Source organism: Diabrotica undecimpunctata, chromosome 3, assembly GCF_040954645.1.
Source record: "Diabrotica undecimpunctata isolate CICGRU chromosome 3, icDiaUnde3, whole genome shotgun sequence".
NCBI lineage: Eukaryota > Metazoa > Arthropoda > Insecta > Coleoptera > Chrysomelidae > Diabrotica > Diabrotica undecimpunctata.
In genome coordinates this window covers 118290805-118314018 of record NC_092805.1, presented here as the reverse complement: position 1 = coordinate 118314018, position 23214 = coordinate 118290805, and the positions used below count along the sequence as shown (strand labels likewise).

Below are 23214 nucleotides of genomic sequence, written 5' to 3'. Positions count from 1 at the left end.
TTCAATACAACCTTTCTAAAGTTTTTTTGAGGAGATATTTATTTGACAAAGTGATACGTTTATATAATGTATATGGTAAATAGTCTATTACGCAGGCGTCGGAGAGTTGCGTCCACACGTTCTAACAAGTGTTTAATGGACTTACCACACGAGTTGTATTTTATGTTTTTTCGACAAATATTTTAAAGTATATGGGGCTTGTTATTAAAAATTACTACTAAAAATTGAAATAAAACAATTGGAAAATTATAACGACTGTAAACTTTTTTAAATGTTAAATTATTCATGCTATATCTTTTAAATTATTGGGTAAGGAGTATATTGGTAGGAAGTTCACAAATCTATCCCATGTATAAACTAGCCTTAATAAAATTTGAAATATAACAAAAATCGTTGCGAAATTTGGATTAAAGTCGAATTTACATATGCCGAACTCATGATGGACTTCTTATTTATATATGAGGAAAGAATATACTAGATACTGAAGATTATATTCATCTGTGTTTATCACAGCTAAAAATATTATTTTTTGTGTCGAATTAAGTTGCAAAAATTAATCCACAGCCGAAACAAATAGATAACTGAAATTACGTAAGCCGAATCGTTGGTTTACTCTAATATCTTATCAGCAGCATATTTTGAACACATTATGTGAAATGATTAATTTATTTACAAAGCTTAACAGGTCTTGAAGGCCTAGAGCTAAAATACAATTAATAAAATTAATATAATACTTATATATTCTAAAACTTGTATCAACTGGGGTTGCTTCTTGTCAAATCATGCTCCTGGCCTACTAAATTGGCTTACTATTCTCCTCCATTCATCCCTGTTTGTTGTTCTTTATTTCCAACTATCAATTCTTCTGAGATCTTCTAAGATGAGAATCATCTTTAATATCCTCTTCCTTTCCATTCTCATCAGGAACCTCATCCATCTCACTCTCTGTATTTTTATGAAGCGACTAATGCTTGATTCGTTATACAGTTCCTCTAGCTCCCTGTTTGTTCGTCGCACCGTGTTTATGCCTCCATATATAGCTCTGAGCGTTTTCCTATCCCATCTTTCCAATTTCTCCTTATTTGCTTTTTTCTTTGTCCATACTTCATACTCCATACTTTGTCCAAACATATTTGGATTTCATCCGTGGTCTTTTCCCATCTTTTTATTTCCCTTTGCTTTGCATTCAGTTCCCATTCTTTGACCACTCTCTCGAAATTATATTCCCTTGATACATTATATATGAAAGAAAACTGCCCCTCTTCTTTTTGCTCTGTATTTCAGAGTATCGTGTACTTTGACTTTTCATGGTTTATTTATAGGTCAAAATATTTTGCCTCCTTTTCTAATCTTTTTATAACATTTTGTAATTCTTTTCTTGTTTTTGTTAGAATAGTAAGATCATCAACGACATTGATGTTCATTGTTGAAGATGGATGCGGTGGTTTAAATCGGCTATTTCTGATTATTGTTTCCAACACCCAATTAAAAAGCAGTGTGGATAACGGATCTCCTTGTCTAAAACCTCTATTTACTTCAAAGTCATACGATGAAAATCCTCCCCATATTACAAGATTTCGTGTGCTATTCAGAGTCATTCTTACTAACCTAACCAATTTTGCGGGTATGCCAAAGGAGCTCAGTGTTTTAAACATTTTATTCCTTCTTATTCTATCATACGCTTGTTTAAAATCTATGAACAATGCATAATGCGTTACCTTATATTCGTAGCAGGTTGCCCGGATTTCTTTTACTGTAAAAATCTGATCTGTCACTGATCTGTACACTGATCACTGATAGTGTATCATCAGAAAATCTGTTGAATCTCTTTGTAATTAATATTGAGGGTAAAATCCAAGGCAGAAAAGGTGCAGGTACATGAATAATATCTCTTTCCTTCCTCTTATGGGGCTACAGCCCAAAGTCTGTCTTGGCGTCATGCAATGTTTTCCTAGAAAATGGCGTTACGGTTCAGCTTACCTTAAAGTATATACATCTATCAAACTTTGTGCGTCCATTGCCTCTACATTCTCCCATATTTATTTTGGTCTCACTTTTGGTCTTCTGTTCCGAATTTTACTATACAATTTTGGCATATCGTCGTCACCCATGACCAGCCCGTTAAAATCTCTCTAGTATGGTGAATTATGAGTTTTCGATCTAAAAATGTCCTAAAATACAGGGTGTTACATTTAAAAAAAGAGCCGATGGCGTCATCACTCTAATGTGTATCACCTTGTATAATGAAATTTTATTGTAAAATGTAGAACATTGAATTTAGAAATCGACGTGTTTTGGATTTTTTTAAAAACGCTTTTCATTTAGGAAATGTCGAATTTATTCCATACTTTACGGACACACTGTATATATATAATAAGTATGCTACCAGTGAATATTTCCAATTTATCACAACCGGAGTATTAAATATCAAATGTAGATCTAAAATAGAGCTCTAAAGGAGTGATTATTTTTGTCGCCAATTTCTTTAGTTCGGTTTGCTCTAAAAGTTTGTTCTTAATTTGTGTTGATTAAACACAGCCATGTCTTTTGCCGTTGTAAAAAGGCAGCATACATTTTTGAAGTTGCTTCTTAACTCGATTTCGATCTAGAGACCTAAACGTGAAAAAGTGATATGACCGCTCATAGGTTGTTAATGGAAGTTCTTCTTAATGGCTTGCTTGATCTAAAATATTATTGCTCATGTGAGTGACAGCGACAAGATACTACAATGAGAGGCTGTACTTAGCGTTGCTTATCTTACTGCACTTTCACCCGGTATACATGATTGAAACATAAAACATAAATCTTGTAACATAGTAAATATTAAATGCTGATGGATAAGATTTTATAAAATTTGCGCAATTTTTTTTTATTTCGAAAATGATATTTAATTTAAGTTAAGATTTTGACAGAACAATATTTATAAACAAAAAAAACCTTAAGTATAGTTGATTTTACACTAAAACAAGTTTTACATATATCCAGATTTTACAGTCACAAGTTAAGGGACTCTTCACCTAATTTTTCTCCTATATGATTTGTTTTTAATTTTTTTTTAACTCCTTTTCTTTAAATGTGACAAGAATGAAATTTACCACTAAATTGTTGCTTTAAATCAAAACCAATTCGTCGCAAAAACTTAACGTAGGTTATGCTTGTCTATGTATTTTCTGTTAATTAAATATTTCCGTTGTATTTACTTTTTAATCAATTTGCCAAATAACCATCTCCCTCGCTTGTTTAATTAGTCAACAGCAAGACAAAATTATTTAAAAGGTAAAAATAAATGATCACTTCCGTTCGTCAACAAAAATAATCAAAACAAAATATACGGTTAAAAACCGTATACTCTTTTGTCATACTATGGGCTCCTCCCTTTTAAAATTAATATTCTGAGACGCGCAGAAATCTCTAGTGATAGGTAAACAATTAAAATACGAACAGACCTTGCAGTCGTATACTGGTATGATATAAAATAACAGTACCAGACAGATGAAGAGGATGGATGCGGCAGCTAGGCACACCCATATCAGAAATATCTTTTTGTGTCTGTCGTATTTGCCGAAGGATATGAATGGTAGAAAGGCATAGGATAGAAGAAAGCCGAATACGAAACCAAATAGATGGGCGTAGTTGTCGACCCACGGTAGTAAGCCGACAAAGAAGAGCACCAGAGTGATGGAGAGGAGCTTGCACAAGGCTTGGTTGGGATGCTTTAGCATCGGCCATGCGTTTAGCACTTCCACTATCAAACAGGCGAGCAGTCCGAACTGGGAGCCAGAGGGGCCGACCTAAAAAAGAAAAAATATATCAATAAAAGTAATTAGAAAAGAAAAATACATGTACGGTAATAGTTTAAGCAACCCAAAATCTAGTTTTTGCGAAAAAATTGATATAACATGATTTTACAAAGTGCGCGTCTAAACTCTCCTCCCATAATAAGCCGAACAATAAAATTCAACTTAAAATATTTATAATAACTGAATGAAGCCCTGTTAATAATTTTTATAATGTTTAACTGACATCATTAAAAATATTGGATGGACGCCATTTTATAAAATAATTTTAAATGGGATCTTATGACAAGTACTACCACATTTGAAAGCTCGTTCCTTTTATGGCACTATTACTAATTTCAGCCCAAAAACCTTAAAATACTCGTTTCAATAATTAGTATAGTGAATCAATTAATTGCCAAATCCTATTTTCTAAATAATAATAAAACTTAAATTAACTTAACTAAGAGCGATAAGCGCCACTTATAAGATACTTTGTAGGTGTCGTCAAAAATATATGAAACGAGCTTTCAAATAAGGTATTCATTGATATAACATGATCCCATCGAGTTAGAATCTATGGAGAGGGCATCACGTTACTAAAAACGACCTCACTTCGGCCATATTGTTATGATCGTTTTGACAGATCGTGTATGATTGTTGACGTTTGTTGTTTTTCGAATATTTTTAGTTTTATAATACTTTTATAAAAACTGTAATATTATATTGTGATAGTGCATAATAACGGTTTCTTGTTCTCAACGTAGTTTCAGTAGCAGAAGCAATGTTAATAAAAAATCTTCAGGAATAACGTTCCACAGGTTAGTATACAAATATGTAAACAAAGTAATGGCCCATATTTCAGAAAATAAATTAATAGTATTCATAACAAATCTTATAAGTAAGGTAGATCGTGCTATTCTTGAGAATACTCAAATATCTTCATCCTAAATATCTTAAAATTTCTTATTAACTACTGCAACATAATTATTTTTATTTCTACACAGTATTTCCATTGGGATATTCGGCAGATATTCAATTTTGTTTTTTTAATAATAGCTTTTCCAACTTTGTTAATTGAACTAAATTTTTAAGTGTCAGTTCATTTTTAAGTACCGTATATTCATTTTACCCTTTAAAATATTATTTATATTATTATCTCTTTCAGATACAACTTGTTATTTGACTGTATTAATTTATCTTTATGTATAATATGTCGTGTTTTTAGTGTTTACCGCGGGAAAAATAAATCATAGTTTATTAAAAATGTATTGTACTTTTTTAGATTATGATTAAATCTTCTGAATAACTAGTCATATTTGTATAGTAGTTTTAATATTATTGAATCAGGCCTTGATCCCACCGCTATATTGGTATTATCGTTAGCCACACCTACTGACGCCGTTTTTAATACACACGTTAATATGCTGTAACATTTTTTTATATAATTAAAATATTAATTATTTTTATTCCTTTTATCCCCGTGATGATACGCTTATGTTCGGTTTACCGTCTTCAAAATTTTATTGAATGCCCGGAATTTCCTTGCGTCCGAAAGGTTTTTAATCCTTTCCGTCTTAATCCGGGTCTTTTATGATAGATTTGTAAATATTCCGAAGGCTAGTATAGTAATTTTTCTGTAAAGACCCAATCTCGGGATTTCATATTCCATCACGTTTGTAGGTAGAAGTATACCGTTATGTTCAATGTTAATTAGAACCTTATCTTCTTAGAAATAGATACAGCTGGCCCATCATTTTTGGGGGGAAGATACCCTCACCTTTTCTTGGGTAGCTTGGTAAAATTTTAGAAGGACCAAGTTACTTCTCGGTGGGCACTCGTAGAGAAAACGACTTATCGGTGGGCATTCGTCGAGTTAAGACGCTTAGTTCACATTATCGTATCTGCTACCTTACCGTCTCTGTGCATTTTCTTTATAAGTGTGTATACACTTGTTATTTTGAGTTTCTTCATCCTATACTATATTAGATTAAATATAGTCATAAATTCAGTGTTTAATACAAGTACAGTATTAATTTCAGTGAATTAAAGCAGCAGTCGCCAGGAATTACTGTAAGTGACATAATTTTAATATCTCCACCTATCTGGGCAAGTAACATGGTATAGCATAATATCATCTTCCATTATCTGGACGTATCTAACGATCATACATGTCATCAAATGTAGTTGAGAGTAGCTACTGAATTTTGCAGTCAATTAAAGAACATTCTATACTTTTTCTTTTGTTACGAACCAAATAATCGACTTAACCAAGTGCGGTTTGGTTAAATTTTTATGTTTTCACTTCAGTAACTTTTTTGTATTTTTGTAAATTTAGATTTTATTAATTTTTGTTATCTTTGGTGTTTGTTATAATTTTTTTATTCATTTTTTTTTGCTGTAATATCTCAAGATACGCCAAAACTTTATTTGTGCATGCTTGTGTTATACTTATATCTTTGTAAAGATATTTTCTAATTATATTTCTGCCTATTTTTATATGTATACCACCATTTTATAGTTGTTGGTGTATTTTTATTACTTGTGTTGCATTCAGCAGCGTCATAATTTTGTTCTGTTGTGACTCCTAACAAAGTTCCCTGATATATTTGCTTTTTACCTTTAAATATAACTATACCTTTGACCAGTAGAAAGATCAGGCTTATTAAGTTTCGTAGGTAAGTAAGTGTAATACCTTATATATTTATTTTTTGTTTATGTAGAGTGTTGACCAAATTTATTCAATAATTAACTGTGCTATCTTTTCTTGGGTTTGATCTCTGAACCTAAATATCTTTCCTTATCTCTTTTCTTTTCTAAGGTTTCTTAATTTTCTCCTTAAACCCCAAAAAATTAAGTGGCGCCCTGTTCCCTATCTTGTCTTATCTTTGGTAATTTTACCCATCTATCTTTTTGTTCATTTCTGTATCTTTTCCAATATCTCTTATCGTATATTTACTTATTTCGTCCGTTGGACCCATTCCTGGTTTCAAAAGCTAGTTTCGAACCCACGACTCGCTCTCCACCAACCATCTGGCTGCCGTCAGCAGTGTCTCCATTGGTGACCTTTCTAGCACCATCAAAAAAAGGTTTCTGAGGTTACAATGCTCATAGCTTCTCCATAGATTCTAACTCGATGCATGATCCTATTGTAAATGATGGCACATAATGAGGCTCGTCCGCTCGTGAATATAAGATTATACCATTTTTTTGTGCAAAATAGTGAGTTACTTAAAAAATATTTCTCCCGAGATGTGGAATTAAAAAAGTAAAATAATAATATGTGTCAAAGATTTATTTAAAGTAGTAAATAGAAAGTAACAACATTACAAACTCATTAAATATATATGGTTGGAACTAAAAGCTGGAAAAACTTTTCAAAATTGTTTGTAAATTGTATCAAATGACCTTAGTAATAGTTGTTAAATGTTCTCACAAGCGCATGCGCAGCCACCATGTTTTTCGTACAGTTTTGGTCAACAATTGAGAGGTTAGGTATCACAACTTGTTTACTATATAAATATTATCTATATTTTTTTTATCCTAATTAATAACTTAATCGATTTTCATTACTTGCCGAAATCTATTAATTAAAAAACTATTATTATAGTGTATAATCAATAAAATAGAGCATTTAATATTTTAAGGCTAAAAATGACAAATGTATGTACTGAATAGTATTTAATACAAATAAAATATTGTAGGTATAGCACGAGATTGTTTATAAAGAAATTGATGTATAAAATAACACGTATTGACTTCAAATGATTTATAGCGTGTATCACTCTTACATACTCCATAACGACACCGCTTCGTCGTTTCTTTTCGTACAGATATCCTAATAATCTTCTTCTTCTTTATGTGCCGTAGCGTAGAGAGTACATAGCATTTCGTGGCGCGCCAGCGGAGGTTAACGTTTAGGTGGCGGTTGCTTAAGAGCTTTCTCATTTTGATGAATTTGGATCTTGCTATTTCAATTCGGATCTTAATCTCTACGTCTGGGTCCCACTTATCATTTACTGTATATCCCAGATATTTAAATCGGTGTACTCTTTCAGCACGTTCGGCTTCAATATTCAGGTCGATATGTTGAATGTTCTTTTCAATGATCACCATAAATTTAGTATCACCATCCTAATAATAATCGATTACAAATTTATTTGCTGATTGAAACACTTTTTCCTTTATTTTTGTATTTCTTTTTTCAATAACTTTTTTCTTTGGTATTTTTATCTTAATTATCTGTTCAGACGCACTTTATTGTTATTTATATTATTAACCTAACCTAACATGTTTGTTTACAAAAAATTTTACGAAAAAAATGGCTGGCCTATTAGTAAACTGATTATACTTAAAGTTAAGTTGGAGTATGTAGACATGTACTTAATGTATATACCTATTCTTTTCCGAAACTGTTTAGACTCCAATATATCAAAGTGAGACGGCAATACTACATTAACCATACTCTGGCTGGTAAAAGTATTTGGAAATATTGTATTATGAAATTACTTTGACTTAATACCAGTCTAAAACTGGCATTATTCCTACAAACAATGGTGAATACAGGAAATAACCTGTAGTGCATTAATTAAATGGCAAATACCAGCCATCGAGTTTTTTATCGAATGCCCGTACGAGTACTGTTTCCTTAGCTTAAAAATAGATGACATTGTATTTGATATTTTTATACAGGCACTGGCTTTATTCATGGCTTTAAATCAATACTGTATTAAAACTTTTTCAGGATTTTCATTCTGATGACCAGATATCTTCTTCTAAATACTTAATGGAAGGAAGAGTTGAGGGAAAAAAGGCTTTTGGGAAGAAAGAAGAAATCTTGGCTGAGGAATATCAGAGATTGGATTAACCTCAGATTTGAACAGATATTTCACGTTGCAAAAGATAGGGAAGCGTTTAAAGAAGTGATCGCCAACCTTCGTTAGAAGACGGAACAATAAGAAGAAGCACAAATACTTAAAATATATTACCATCCAAGGTACGGTTCCTGTTTACTAATTCTCATGAAAAAAGTATACCTGAAGTAGTCAAAAAAGTTTGAGACTACCGTAGTTAACATATATAAACCCCTAACTACTACATGGAAACCAGAAGTAGTAAAGACTCATCCAATACCTACTCTATATATCGATGACTTTAACAGCCAACAGGAAAAGTGGAAGTATACCACAAATGATGAAAATAGGGATGCACTGGTCAAATGGCCTGAAGAGCAAAACACATATCTAGTTTTTGATGCCAACGACAGAGGAACATTTAAATCAGCTGCACGGGGAAAAGAATACAACCCAGATATATTCTTTGTCTCAAAAAATACTAATTCTAGACCACCAACAGCTGGAAGAAGTGTCCTTGAAATATCAGAAAACCAAACTGAAAAAAGTTCTCTGAACAACTAGACCACACCTCGACCTGGATCGCACGAACCAGTAAATATTACGAGAGGTTTGTGAGTGCAGTATTGCACAGAATATGTGCCCGGATGGACTGAAACATGTGAAGACTTATAAGGGCAGTTTCTCTATTTGGCACGAGTTGGTAGGAAACTTGTTGTGTTCTATGATGATTATATGATAATGGGCCTAGATGGCATATGATACTCCTTCAAGTTAGGTCTCTGGGATATTGAGAATCCTTTACTATACGTACTGATACTTAATACAGACCGGTAGTTTCTGGAGAAGGTAAAAAATCACAATGTAAACATCAGATATGTTTTGGTAAAACAAAACAAACGCATATATTGTTTGACTGTTTTTAATTGTTAAACTTGATTGTTCTTAATTGTTAAACGGAGTTTTGAATTGGTAATTCCTTTTATTGTATTACACTCACAGAATCTCGTTTTTGTGGTTCAGTTAACGTTGTAATAAATTGATAATTAGTGTGCAAAAACAATACCTGTGTTGGTAATTCTTTAGACTTTTTTTAGTTGCTAGTATGTAACTCGAACTCTCACAATCTAGTTACATTATTAATTATTTAATAGCAGGAACATTTCTAAATAAGTTCAAAATATAGCCACGTTCCCCATCCTGTCAAAATAGGTTGCGGAGACAATGGTGTATTAGGTGATTTTTTGTATGCTTAAATTCGGACAGGCGTTATCAAAAATATTTAATTTATAAATTCAAAATGATTAATTAATCGAAAATGGATATTAAAGTAAATTACACGAAAATGATAAATTTGCTGGTAAAACTTTATTGTATATTTAAAGAAAACTACTAACTAATTTCTTAAACTCAACTTAGTGCAGCCTATTGTATGAATAGTACGAATAATGAGTTTTTCCGTTTTGCCCATTGCTGAATTAAAATTCTTAACGGCGCTTTAACGACCGAAATTACCTGAAATTGTACTTCAGCCGAAAAGGAATATAGGATATAGTTTATTAAAATAAGTAAGCTAAGCAAAATATTTGTAACATAGGCATTTTTTACTAAAAAGCAAAAAAGCTAAATGCTTTTAATGCTGACTTTACTCATAAGTCGTCAATGTTGTGACTTTTCTGTCAAAATCGATCGGGTTTGTAATTTATCTCTTTATGTTTTATATGTTTTATAAAATATACTTACATCTGCACGATAAGGTACAAAAATAGCACTAGCCAGATTGCCGGCCACTCCAGACCCGATATATATTATTCCTATCCTTAAACTGCCAGTCAATTTTTCCAGGTCTCTCATTAAAAAATGTTGTATGAGAACAGTGATGACTAACTGAAGCACTCCAGCATGTAGGAACAGCGATGTCCATAACCTGTAAAACTGGTCAGGCACGTCGGGAAAGTAGAACGGGATCATTCCACAGACGTCGTTTAAGCAAGACACCTGGAAAATAATATTACAGTAATAATCTATGTAAAAAAATATATATAACTACTAGTTACTGTGCTGACCTACCAACCAGTGGCCCCTAATAGACCGAATCTACAAAGTTAAAAACCAAAACATTTTGATGTAGCGATAGATAACAAGAATAATCTGTGTGTGAAAACAAAGAGAAAGTCGCTAAGTATAGAGATCCTGAAAAAATACTAAGAAGGCAATAGAGAGAATGGAAAGTATAGAGATCACAGCTATAACTGTCTCAAATACGGATGTCATTAGGAAGAGCCTCTTAGAGAACATTAAAGATGTCCAGATGTATAAGAAAATTTGTGGAAGGTACTCCAGCATACCAAGTCACTTAAGACTTGATAATACCGTTATGTCTCAATTTCTTAATTACTGAAAGTGACTTGTTGTTAGAAAAGTGTCGCTGTTGTTAGATCACTGATATCTTTCCTCTGTATTTTAACACATCCCAATATGCGTTTGCAGTCGTTTTAAATTCTTGAAGACAAAACTTGCAAATATTTTCTTTTTCTTTATTACTGTTTTAGTTTCCTTCCTTATTTTTGTTTTTAGTTATTGATATTAAAACGTAAATTATATAAAAAATATTACTTACTTGTGAACAAAGCGATGCCTCTTCGTGGAATGTCCCTTGAACAAAATCACAGTATTCTTTTGTTGTTATTCTACACTGGCCGTGAATTCCGATGCAACAAGGATGTCCTATGACTTCGCAGACCATGTGTTCAGCGAGTTTGTCGCGTGGCCCGTTACTTTTCTGAACCGAGGACTGAGTGTTGGTTTTTCGACAAATCGGCCATTTCGTGATATCGTCCGGCCATTCGTAAGGATGGACGCTGGCGGGAGCGTCACAGAATCTAAAATAAAATTAATATTAATAATATATGATAATTTGTCAAATACCGTACGATATATCATGGTATACTTTAGACAAAACCGGAAAGGCAACAATAGATAAACAGGACATTCTTAAAACAACTAGAGAGTTTTATAAAGATCTCTACAGCAGCCAATGAACACAAGACAATTTTCCGTCACGAGTAAGCACTCTCATCAATCAGGGATCTGAAAACTTTTACCCATTACAGTGCGAAAAGTAAGAGCATCTTCAAAGATAATGAAGAACCATCGGTCGCCTAATGATGATGGACTGGTTAATGAGGTAATAATAGAAGGAGTCCTACTAACAGAAGGAGGAATCTTACTAAAATCAGTAAGCGAACTGTTAAATAAATATAGGTCAAACTGATAACAGGTGCATGTTCTCAAAAAACTTAAAAGTGTGTAAATTTTTTTTGTTAAAATCAGCTAAGTATTTTCAGCATGTCACATGTCATCTTAAGAACTTCGTCTTATAGGAGGATATAAATACCTAATAGAAAAGTAATTGTCAAACAAAACACAATAAAAAACCTAAAAGGCTAACGCCGTTATAAGGGTGAAAACCCTTATAAGTTTTTTCCGTCGTTTCAACGAGGCAGCCATTGGTATACGAAGCACCTTTTAAATGTGAATTTTACAACCATGAGGTTTTTATAACCTCCTACAAGACGACCCTCAGAAGATGACAGATGACATGTTGCATGCTGACAGTACTTAGCTTATTTAAAAAAAATGTATACACAATCAAGTTTTTTAAGAACATACACATGTTCCTAGTGTGACCTATATTTTAGAAGTGTGTAAGTTATACAATGATAGTCCTGTTACACAAAAAGGTCTTCTTCTTTTTATATAAACATGACTTTATCTATTTTTTAATGTGCCTACAGTAAGTTGTCGTTTCATCGTTTTCGTGGTCTTCCTACTAATCGTCTTCCTATTGGGGAACCACCTCTTTCCATCTTTATTAATATATTTGTTGTAGTTTGTTCCATTTTACTCTTCTTTTTCTTACCCAGTCCTTTATGTTCTCCACCTTACATCTACGTCGTATATCTTTAGTACTTCTAGCACTGTCCCATAGTGTCTTACCATCAATCTTTATAAGTGTTTTCATCTCTGCTATTGATAGCACTCTTTTTGTTCTCTCTGTCAAGTCATTTCTTTCCCAATATTTTTAATTCTCCATATAGTTTCATTCAGGTAACCTGCGGCCCTGTTTGCTCTCTTCACTTGATCTTCTACTACTGTTTCGAGCTATCCGTAGCTAGATCGTGTGATGCCTAGATATTTAAACTCCATCACTTCTTTTATTATCTGACCTTCCAGCTCCAATTTACATCTTAAGTAAATTTGCTGTTATAAACATACAGTTTTGTCTTTTTTGGGGAAATTAACGTGTTAATTTTCCCAAAATTAAATTAATAAATTTTTTGACGGTTATATTAAATTAGTGCACAGCATACGTTGTAAATCATCTTTACTTTGAGATATTAGTAAGTGTTTGGAAAAGTATGTGGTATTTATTTTCATATTTTACAATATTTTTCTTTCACTGTACTATAATGTGATCTAAATTCAATGGCATATTCTAACTTATTTGCTTTAAAATATATTGTTTCCGGTTATTTCGTAAAATCTCGTAAAATTGTTAAACCGGCTTAAACACATGTCTGGTTTTAAGTACCGAGAATTTGACTTTCTCTTTTGTTATTTTGTGTCGCCAATACATACAAAACGTGTAAAGTATTGCATTACCGTGACAAATAACTTAAATTATCGCCATTCAAAATCGCAATACAATAGAGTGATTTATTGGTATACGCTCTTGCTACGGACCACCCCGAAGCGTGGGCAGAGGGTAGTCACCGAAACAGCGAACAGTCAGCACGGGACATCCTTTTCTTCTGTGCCTTGGATGGCGTCGTGACGCATCGCGACCAATTCTTCTGCCTGCCACGAATACATCAATATTTCAAAAGGTGAGTCTATATTATTTGTACAGACAGCAGTATGATTTAGACCAGTTAATTCTCGTAATTTATTCATAGTTATAGTTGCTATTTTTCGCTAATTTATTTACAGTCAAAATTTTGCATTTTTTCTCCATTATTATTCTAATATCATTTAACCAGCGACCTCTTAAGTTTTATACAAAACAGTAAGAGATGAGTATTGCGTTGTCTGCATAGCAGATTATTTTGTTTGTATTTTGAGAAAGATTTCCGACGTGGAAATTGAAATGTCAATAAACTTATTTTAAACTTCAATTGTGGCTTATTCCAATTAAAATAGTAATTACTTTACGATGCTACAAGAAAATAGCTTCAGAGCAGATTATTTTAAGTTGATTTTCTACCATTTTATATCCTTTTTTAGTTCTTACTTTTTTTATTATTTCATCCAAGATACACAAAGAGGTAACATTACTAAAGTAGAAAATTATAGACACCCAACCTCATGACTCATATGTACAAACTCTTAACGAAGGGTGAAGAGTAAATTGACCTAAACTTGATTACTGTCAGCCCAAAGAAAAGGCAGGCTTCAGAGCAAGATATGACACAAATGATCATTTGCGTATCATAAAGATATTCATTGAACATTGGATCTAGTACAACATACCACTCGTCCATGCATTTGTCGATTACGAGAAGATTACTAGAAGGCTTTTGATTCTGTAGATGTTGAAACAGTACCTGGAAGCCCTAAAACAAAGCCGGATAGATTACAGGTACACATCACTAATCAGTAACAATTATAAGAAAGCTACATCAAATATACGACTACACGAAAATACAGAAAAATTCAGCTTAGGCGAGGAGTAAGACAAGGAGATATTTCACCAAAATTAGCCATAAGATTAAAACATATGAGGTTTGCGGATAACATTGCATTAATCGCAGATAACTTACAAGACACAAATTCTATGAAATATTCGCTTAAAACTCTGTATGAAAGAGCAGGATCAACGATAATCTTTGACAAATTTCGCAATGAGCGGAAATATAACTATTGGCAATAAGACCATACAACAATGTCGTGCCGTGTCCGTCTTCAGACGTTGACCATCATCATCTTTACAATTTCCTGAAACCGTCCTTTATCGACTGCTGTGCGAGATAATTCTTCTACTGTGGGACCAATCCATCTCTTTCCCTTCACTTTTCCTTGTATTATAAGGAGAAGTAGATGGTATTCGGGTCCTCTAATTACATGGCCAAAGTATTCTGTGTTTCTTCTCTTTATGATGTTTGTAAGCAAAAGTGTTCGAATTGTTGATATTTTTAGGATCTGTCGATAACACCACAATTCGAATTTTTCTAATTTGTTAAGCATTGTGGTTGTTAATGTCCATGTCTCACAACCATATAATAGGATAGACCACACATAACATTTTAAGACCTTTTTGACAGCGAAAATGTATTGACAGATTTCTGTTACATAAAACTGGTTTCCAGGTCATAAAAGCTTTACGTGATATTTCGATCCTGGTTATTATCTCTTCATCAGAGTCACAATTTACCTTTAACCAGCTGCCGAGGTATTTAAAATGGTTTACGCGTTCTATCTCCTCTCCATTAAGCGAAAGCAAACCTTGATCTATATTAAGCTTTCCAACCACCGTCTACTTTGTCTTTGAAATGTTAATTTTAAGGCCTCTCCGATAACTTGCTTCACTGACTAGATTTAGTAATGTCTGGAAATCTTGTAAATTTTCTGCCAGAACGGCTGTATCATCAGCGTATCTGATGTTGTTGATTACTTCTCCGCCTATTCTTACTCCCTCTTGTCTGTCATCCAAAGCCTCCCTAAAGATATCTTCAGAGTATAGATTAAAAAAACTGGGTGACAAAACACAACCCTGTCGTACTCCACGTTAGACAGGTAGTTTTACAGTACCACTATCTCCAACTTGGATAGAGCCTACTTGATTGTATTATAAGTATTTTAACAGTCTTATATCGTAGTGGTCAAGTCCTGTTGCCTACAGGCTATCGAAAAGTGTATCGTGTTGTACTCGGTCGAATGTCTTCTCGAAGTCGATGAAATAGATATAAACGTTATTTCGAAACTTACAGCTTTTTGTAAGAGAACGCGAATACAAAATAGACCCTCTCTAGTTCCTAGACCATTTCTAAATCCAAACTGCTTATTACTTATTCTACTTTCGCACAGAAGGAATACTCGGTTTTGTATAATTCGTAAAAGTATCGTAAGTGTGTGGCTCAATATAGTGATTAGTCTAAAATCTCTGCATTTGGTGGGCTTGCTTTTCTTTGGTAATGTTATAAACAGGGACTCTAACTAATCCTCTGGTATTATTCCTTCGTTGTAAATTTTGTAAAAGAAAGTGGTTAAGTAGGTAATGTTTTACTCGTCCAAAAGTTTAAGTAGCTCAGCAGAGATTTGATCTTGTCCAGGTGCTTTATTATTTTTGCCTTGCTGTATTACTTTTCTGACTTCTGATTTCAGTATACTGGGACCTCTGTCTAACCGGTTGTCACAGGTAGTATGTGTATGTCTATCATTTTCTCGAGCAAAAAGGTCACTGATGTATCTCTCCCATTCTTAACACTTTTGTTCGTGATCATAAATTCTTCCGTTTCCGTTAAGTACGTGAGCATATTTCAGTCTCCTAATTCTGGAAGTATATGTAAGTTTCTTGTGGAGATTGACACTGACGTGTTTTTTTTGGGGGTCTTCTATTTCTGTACATAACTTCTCGAGCCAAGATTCTTTTGGATACACAGACAGATACTTACAAATATCTGGTACACGAGATTAAAATAAGCAGAGGTAATCAAATACATGAATTACAAAAACAAATAGATCTGACAGCGGCAGAACTTGGCAACCTAAGCCATATTCTAAAAAGTCCAATACCCATGTGTCTTAAAGAAAAGTTTGTAACCAATGTGTTTTGACTGTACAAACTTATGGAGCAGAGACTTTAACGCTAACGTAAACCGCATAACCCGAGACCACATAACACATCAACAAATTAGGCAAAGATCAGGTGTTCAAGACGTCATCGAAAAAATCATGACGCTAAGAACTGGGCAGGACAGGAACACAAGATAGACGGTGGACAAGACGAATCATGGAATGGAGACCCAAAGACTATAAAAGAAGCCGAGAATGACTACCAACTAGATGGACCTAAGACGAGGTGAAAAGAGTAGCGGGAAACTGGCTACAATCGACCCAGTGTGGAGAACATTGGAAGATACTGAAGGCAATGGGCGCGATTAGCTGAATAATGATGCCGTGTTTATGTAGTTTTCCTGCTCTAAATATTTCTGCTCATTTTTCTATTGTCCCTAAACTTTTTTAGATTCTTGATTTAATTTTCTACTCCTAGCTTTGTGGGGGTCCGTAGTAATGAACCATCGTCTTTAATTTCAAGGGTCCTTTCTGTTTTTTCATTTCGCCTGTTATTTAATAATCTTTTTTTGCTAAAAAAGTAGCAGCTCATTTTGGTAGAAAGATTTTACGTCACTTTTTTGAAACCAAAAGGAAAGTTACTGAACTCGTGTATAGCTGGATTTTACCTTAATGAAGAGCCCCATAAGAGTGTCATAAAGCATTATTAACTTTTGTGGTTTTATTACACCACAGTTGAATAAAAAATAAAATGAAAGAAAAACAGTAACATTTATCAAAAATAAAACTGTAGTTACAAAAATTAAAACACGTCTAAAAGGACCAATTGAAGAAAAACCATCAAAGGTCGCACAGAAGTTGATTAGAGTCTATACAAACCATATGTAAGCGTGGACAAAAATTAATAATAACGCAAAAATATTTTACTTCCGATTATCAGGCATCTATGAAAAGACAAATTTACACTGTACACATAAATTTTTTTTTAACTCTACTTAAATTTTTTTTATTATTGGACCTATTTTAACTATAAATAATTCTCATTGATAATAAAAATGCTTACTTAGGATCCAAACCGCATACTGAACCAGATATCCTGCCCCCAGGACCTGAGTCACCCATTTTCCATTTCTTCCACGTAGAAATTGTTTTCTAAAATAAAAATAATACAACCATTAACAATGATTACAAAATTGTAATACGCTAATTAAAATTGTATTTTGAAAACGATTTTCGAATTGGAAATCGACACGTCAAACATAAGCAAATTAAAATGCTGCATTCAAGTTTGTCTTTATGGGATTAAAACAAATAAATGTTAATAAGAACGTTCAAAAATTATTTGCAGAAAAACGAGTATTACTTTTTGACTTACCGTTGGCCGTAATCCTCTCAACTTTGGAAGAATTAAAAGAAAAGTATTGTTATAAAAAAGTTAACAGCCAATTTAAATTTATTTATAAAATCCAAAATATCAACGTTACAGAAAAGGCAAATATTTTATACAAAAGTAAGATAAAACTCAAAAATTCGATCGTATCGGATTCTCACTTTATAATCAAAAGATTGTGGGTTAAAATCTTGAGACAAAAACGTTGTAGTTTAAAATTTTTCAAGCATATGTGTCAGTCAATAATAACAATAGAAATAGGCAACACTTAAAGTATCATGCTATGTATTTTTAAAAAATCCTTAGGTTCCTGAGATTGTCTTTGGTGTTTCGTTTGCTATAATCAAGAATTTATAGTATTTCCTAATTTTAGAAATGTTTGGTATCACATTTTAATATATCAAACTATTAGAAATTAGCATACTACCCATAAAAATCTATTGAGGAAAAGAAATGGATTATAACAGTATTCTTTTGAGCTTTCTTTAAAAGTTTATAAAAAATATTAATATTAATCACAGTCTCATTGAAGCCGTGAAAAAAGCTATAGGGTAAAGCCAATGCTAGTATTAAATTAAATGCTAAATTATGCCCCACTACGTAGTAGTAGTAGTTAATAAAGGAGGAGAGTGCTTGGTACTAAATGTAACTAAAGCAGTGAACTTCTTCTTCTTACGATGCCTATCCGTTCCGGATGTTGGCGATCAACATTTGCTTGCTGCTATTCTGTCTGGTTGTCGATGTATTAAACCAGTTTCTCAGGATTTGAAGCCAAGATATTCTTCTTCTCCCTGGTCCTCTCTTTCCAAATACCTTGTCCTGAAGAATGAGTTGCAACAAGCCGTATCTCTGTTCATTCCTCATAACATGGCCAAGATATTCCAGTTTGCGCTCTTTGATGGTGTTACTAATCTCGCATTCCTTGCCTATTCTACGTAGGACCTCAACATTAGTCACACGATCGACCCATGAAATTCTTAAAATACGTCTGTAACACCACATCTCGAATGCCTCGAGTTTTCTTAAAGAAGCTTCGGAAAGTGTCCAGGCCTAAATACATAGCATCTAATGAGAGAGATTTTGGTAGCAAGTGGTAAATCGTGACTTCTGAAAAGAGACTTCATCATTATGAACGCCGATCTCGCTTTTCCTATGCGTTGTTTTATTTCACTGGAGTAGTCCCATTGGCTGTTAATGTTGGTACCAAGGTATGTGTAGCTGTCCACTCTGTCAATTGGATGTTGGTTAACCAAAAGCTGTGTATTTAATACTTCGCGCTTACTGACTACCATGTACTTTGTTTTCTTCGTATTAAGATCAAGTCCGTGTTCTCTACTTATATCTGATATACGGGACATTATTCTTTGCAAATCTTCCAGACTATCTGCAAAAACTACTGCGTCGTCGGCATATCTAATGTTGTTTAGACGTATTCCGTTGACTAATACGCCTTCTTGTAGTTCGCCTAGCGCTTGCTCGAAGATATATTCAGAGTATATATTAAATAACACCGGGGACAGAATGCATCCTTGCCTCACTCCTCTATCTATGGAGACTGCCTCTGTCAATTGGTCATCCACTTTAATATTGGCTGTTTGGTTGTAATATAAATTATAGATGATTCTTAAGTCCATATCATCTAACCCCACTTCTTTCAAGATGTTTATAAGTTTATCATGCTTTACTCTATCAAATGCCTTTTTGTAGTCGATAAAACAAGTATACACATCACAGTTAACATCCCTGCATCTTTGGATAAGCACTTGGACAGCGAATAAAGCCTTTCGGGTGCCTAAGGAATCGCGGAATCCAAACTGCGTCCATGATACTTGTTCTTCGCATTTTTTATATATTCACCGTGTATCACTTTCAAGAACGTTTCAAGTAAGTGGCTCATTAGGCTAATTGTTCTGTAGTCTTCGCATGTCTTGGCATTTACTTTTTTTGCTATGGTCACGAAGGTCGACTTTAACCAGCTTTGGGGTATTTTTCCAGTTATTTCCGTATAATGTTGTTGAATACAGTTGTTATCCATTTTATTCCCTGTTCATCCATAAAACAGTGAACTAAAAAATAAATATATAATACTATCATATAAAAAAACGTTTCTTAGCCTTTTTCAGGCAGCTGACCCCTAGAAAATCAAGCACAATTTTAAGGACCCCCTTAATAAAGAGCACAGGAATAAATTTAGAACAATTTATTTAAGTACTGAAAAAAAATTATGCAAATTAAAAATATTGTATTAATGTAAAGGTTGGTGGTGCTTTTTGGCTACTAAATTTGTTATAATTATTTGGGTCGATGTTTTTACTTAGTTTTAATCTCAAATCGGATTCCAATTGTAGTTTATTTCTGCATTTGTTTTTAAGATAATACAAGAGCATAAAATACCTTTTCACAGCGTATATGGATGAGAAACGCAGTAAATGTTTTAGTGATTCTTCTGATATTTCCTTGTAAACTGTTTTTATATTCACCGAAAAACTTAATAAGGAAGATTATTAGAGATGACGTTTTAATCAATCTATTAATTGATTTTCCTGTAGCATTGTCAAGCCGATGATATCTGAAACATCTTAGTTGAAAGAATCAGTATAAAAGCAAAGAATAAAAGCAAACTCAAAATTTTTCAAATTTTGTAAATTTCCTCAAGCACTATTTATAAATTCAGCTCCCGAATTTTCGTCTTCGATAATTTGATTGAAAACTGTAATTAACTCATTCCATTTTGAATTAACAACGTATACAATTTTCGACTTTGAAGTCCATCTAGTTTTACAGTTTGTTGGGATACTTCGATTTAGAATTGAATTCAGAATAAATGTTCGTTTCGCCGAATGATTAAAAAAGCAGAAATTGATGTAACCGTTGCAAAAAATATCCTACAATTTCTAAAACATTTTGAGGCGTGTTGCAAAGCTAAATTTAATCTACGAGCACAACAATGTGCAAAAAAAGCTTTTGGAGCGTCTACTTTAATTTTTGATTGCAATTCATTTAAAAAGCCGGCTATTACACTTGCACCATCATAACATTGAGCAATCAATTTAATTTTGTAATCACATGGCTCAAAATGTTTATAATTAAACTATACAGGGTGAGTCATGAGGAACTTTACATACTTCTACCATATGTAGAGTCCCTCAGGGAGCATATCATGTGGCCACTAAAAAATGTCAACTCCTCTTCTTTATTAATTAACAGGGTGATTTGTGTAATTGACCATTTATTTCATTTTACTGTAGTGTTTATACGGCTCATTTGATTTTTTAAATTTTTGCATGATACAGTACACTACTATCAAGCATTCAACTGGTATTAGCTAAACTAAAAAATTCCAGGACTGGTTTTGGAAAAATTAATTTAGGGATTCGTATTACATATTACACCCTGTATATATATTTTTTTAAAATGCAATAAGTGATTTTCAAACTACATAAATAGCCAATGAAAACGACATATGCTACAATGTTGTCGCACTTTTATTAAACTTTTAGTGAACGATCAAATCTTACCCAAAAATAGAACAACCATAATGAAGTATCAAATTATAAGGTAATTAATTTAAACAAATGTTATAAATTTCAAACATTTTAATTGAAATGATAAACTGAGTCACTGCACAACAAAAAACAGTAACTACTAACAATAACGAAGAACAATTTTAAAAAAACTAAAAATATGTACATAGTTATGATAAACCCATAAATTAGAGCTGGAAAAGATACAATAATGGTAACAAAATAAAAATAATTCAAAATAGATTTTCGAAATGGAACCCTGCAGCCTGTACACATTTTTGTTGCCGAATTGTTAATTGACGTATTGAATTACGGATACTCTGGGGATCGTTTCTAATAGTATTACAACAATGTATAATTCTATCAATTAATTGTTGTCGGTTATTAATATTCACTGCGTAAACTAGTTGCTTCAATCGTCCCCAAATATGGTAATCAACGGGATTGAAATCAGGGGATCTTGAAGGCCACGAAATAGGACCTGCACGTCCTATCCACCTGTTGCCATAAACATTATTGAGATGTTGTCTCACTGCTAGTAAAAAGTGTGGGGGTGCTCCATCATGCTGAAAATACATCCCTCGGATAGCAACGTTCGCGTTGGCAAGCAAATTCGGCAAAATATTTTGTAGAAAGTTCAAATAGACCTGCCCTGTTAAAGGACCATCAAAAAAGTGAGGACCTACTAATTGGTTATTTATGACACCAATCCACACGTTAACCAAAAACCTTAACTGAGAACGACGTTCTCGAATAGCATGGGGATTTTCTTCTGCCCACACATGTGAATTTCGTGAATTATTTATCCCGTCTCTGGTAAATTGGGTTTCATCTGTAAATAGTGTCCTGTATAGCGTTGGTCGATTATTGTTAATCCATCTACAAAACTCCAACCTATCGATCTCATCTCCAGCATGTAGTCGCTGAACCATTTGAATGTGATATGGGTATAGATTATTTTTTTGTAAGACTCTACTTACTTTTGATTGAGTAACATTGAGTTCTCGACTTACTTGTCTAGTGCTTATTGTAGGGTTCATAGTAACGGCGTCCATAATGTCATCTTCCTGCGCTTCAAAAGTGCCATTTTCTCGCAAATAATTAAAAACTGACCCAAATGTTGGATGACTGGGAGTTCGACGATTAGGAAATCTCCTGCGATATTCTCTACTAGCAGCCCTACCATTCCCATTACAGAATCCATAAACAAATATTATATCTGCATATTCTGTGGTCGAAAACTGATGTGGCATTTTGAACGAAAGTAACAAAAGCTCTACCAAAACTCACACAATGTACTTAACGTAGATATGACAGAAGAAATATGTATTCTTGTACACATAAATAACAATTGATAACGACAATAATGACAATGGGTATAAAATATCAAGAAACGTCAAACGGTCAACGCCAACCTTCATTTTAAACTTTTTTAGATTTATTTTTATTTAGTACAGTTGATGCAATGTATTATTATTTGACATAAAATTTTAATCATTTACAATCAACAAAAACTAACACATACAAGAGTTTTGACTTTTTAATCAATTTAATTTATTATTTATCCAAAATAATGTCCCAATACGGTCTATGAGTAAAAATTTAAAATTGAAAAACAATTGATTCTATCGTAGAGATAATACAAAGTGACAGTAAAGATGTTAATTTTCTACGTATTAGATTATGTTGTAGGAACTTATTTTAATTAAAATGTTTGAAATTTATAACATTTGTTTAAATTAATACCTTATAATTTGATACTTCATTATGGTTGTTCTATTTTTGGTAAGATTTGATCGTTCACTAAAAATTTAATAAAAGTGCGACAACATTGTCGCATATGTCGTTTTCATTGGCTATTTATGTAGTTTGAAAAT

The 23214-nt window shown here is 33.1% G+C and overlaps 1 protein-coding gene across 3 annotated transcripts in view; it reads right to left on the bottom strand.

The window, feature by feature from the left end:
* Positions 1–2372: 2372 nt before the first annotated feature.
* Positions 2373–23214, bottom strand: part of rho-5 (rhomboid-5) — a 693122-nt gene continuing 672280 nt past the window's right edge. For 2 of the 3 annotated variants that reach the window (XM_072526724.1, XM_072526725.1), the window contains 5 exons: positions 17799–17819; positions 17487–17575; positions 11250–11511; positions 10373–10627; positions 2373–3791 (listed from right to left, as the gene is read on the bottom strand). In XM_072526724.1, coding sequence (XP_072382825.1) covers positions 3357–3791; positions 10373–10627; positions 11250–11511; positions 17487–17575; positions 17799–17819 — 1062 coding nt within the window. In that variant the 3' untranslated portion in view covers positions 2373–3356. The remainder of the gene's footprint in view (positions 3792–10372; positions 10628–11249; positions 11512–17486; positions 17576–17798; positions 17820–23214) is intronic. The other variant, XM_072526726.1, reaches the window with a different exon arrangement.